Source organism: Condylura cristata, unplaced genomic scaffold (genome assembly GCF_000260355.1).
Source record: "Condylura cristata isolate star-nosed mole 26May11 unplaced genomic scaffold, ConCri1.0 scaffold00002, whole genome shotgun sequence".
Lineage (NCBI taxonomy): Eukaryota > Metazoa > Chordata > Mammalia > Eulipotyphla > Talpidae > Condylura > Condylura cristata.
Window position 1 is genome coordinate 550,807 of NW_004567103.1, and position 440 is coordinate 551,246.

A 440-nucleotide genomic window follows, 5' to 3' on the forward strand; every position below is an offset into this window, starting at 1 on the left:
CGGCGGGGGACGCAGAGGCCGAAAGGTAAGAGGGGTCCGCGGGGCAGCGCAGATCGGGCTGTGGCAGGCTGCTGCCCCGGTGCCCGGGAGACGCGCTTCTCTGCTCCACCGTGACGTGCCGTCGCCGGTCTCAAACCGGGGTCACCACTCTAGCGTTTACTTTCCCGTTTCAGGGTGAAAGGGGGTTCCCAGGACACCCTGGCCCCAAGGTAAGGACGGCACCCGGTGCCAGTCGGGGCGGTGGCCCACGGGCAGAAATCCGCGCCCCGCGCCTCGGTCGGCTGCTCCCAGGGGCCCCCGCAGGGTGCGCCCTCCCAGACCCCCATCTGTCCAGGGGCGACTGCGTGTCACGGGCTTGTGAGGACGCAGCGGGGCGGACGCAGCCAGGCCGTGTCAGCCTTTACCCTGTCACCGCGTCTGCCTGACGCCCGTATTTGATG

General features: G+C 70.0%; 1 protein-coding gene across 1 annotated transcript in view; it reads left to right on the forward strand.

Annotated features, from left to right (window-relative positions):
- COL6A3 (collagen, type VI, alpha 3) overlaps positions 1 to 440 on the forward strand; it is an 83,985-nt gene that overhangs the window by 46,636 nt on the left and 36,909 nt on the right. The window contains exons 22-23 of the mRNA XM_012725152.1: positions 8 to 25; positions 174 to 209. Of these exons, the coding sequence (XP_012580606.1) occupies positions 8 to 25; positions 174 to 209 (54 nt within the window). The remainder of the gene's footprint in view (positions 1 to 7; positions 26 to 173; positions 210 to 440) is intronic.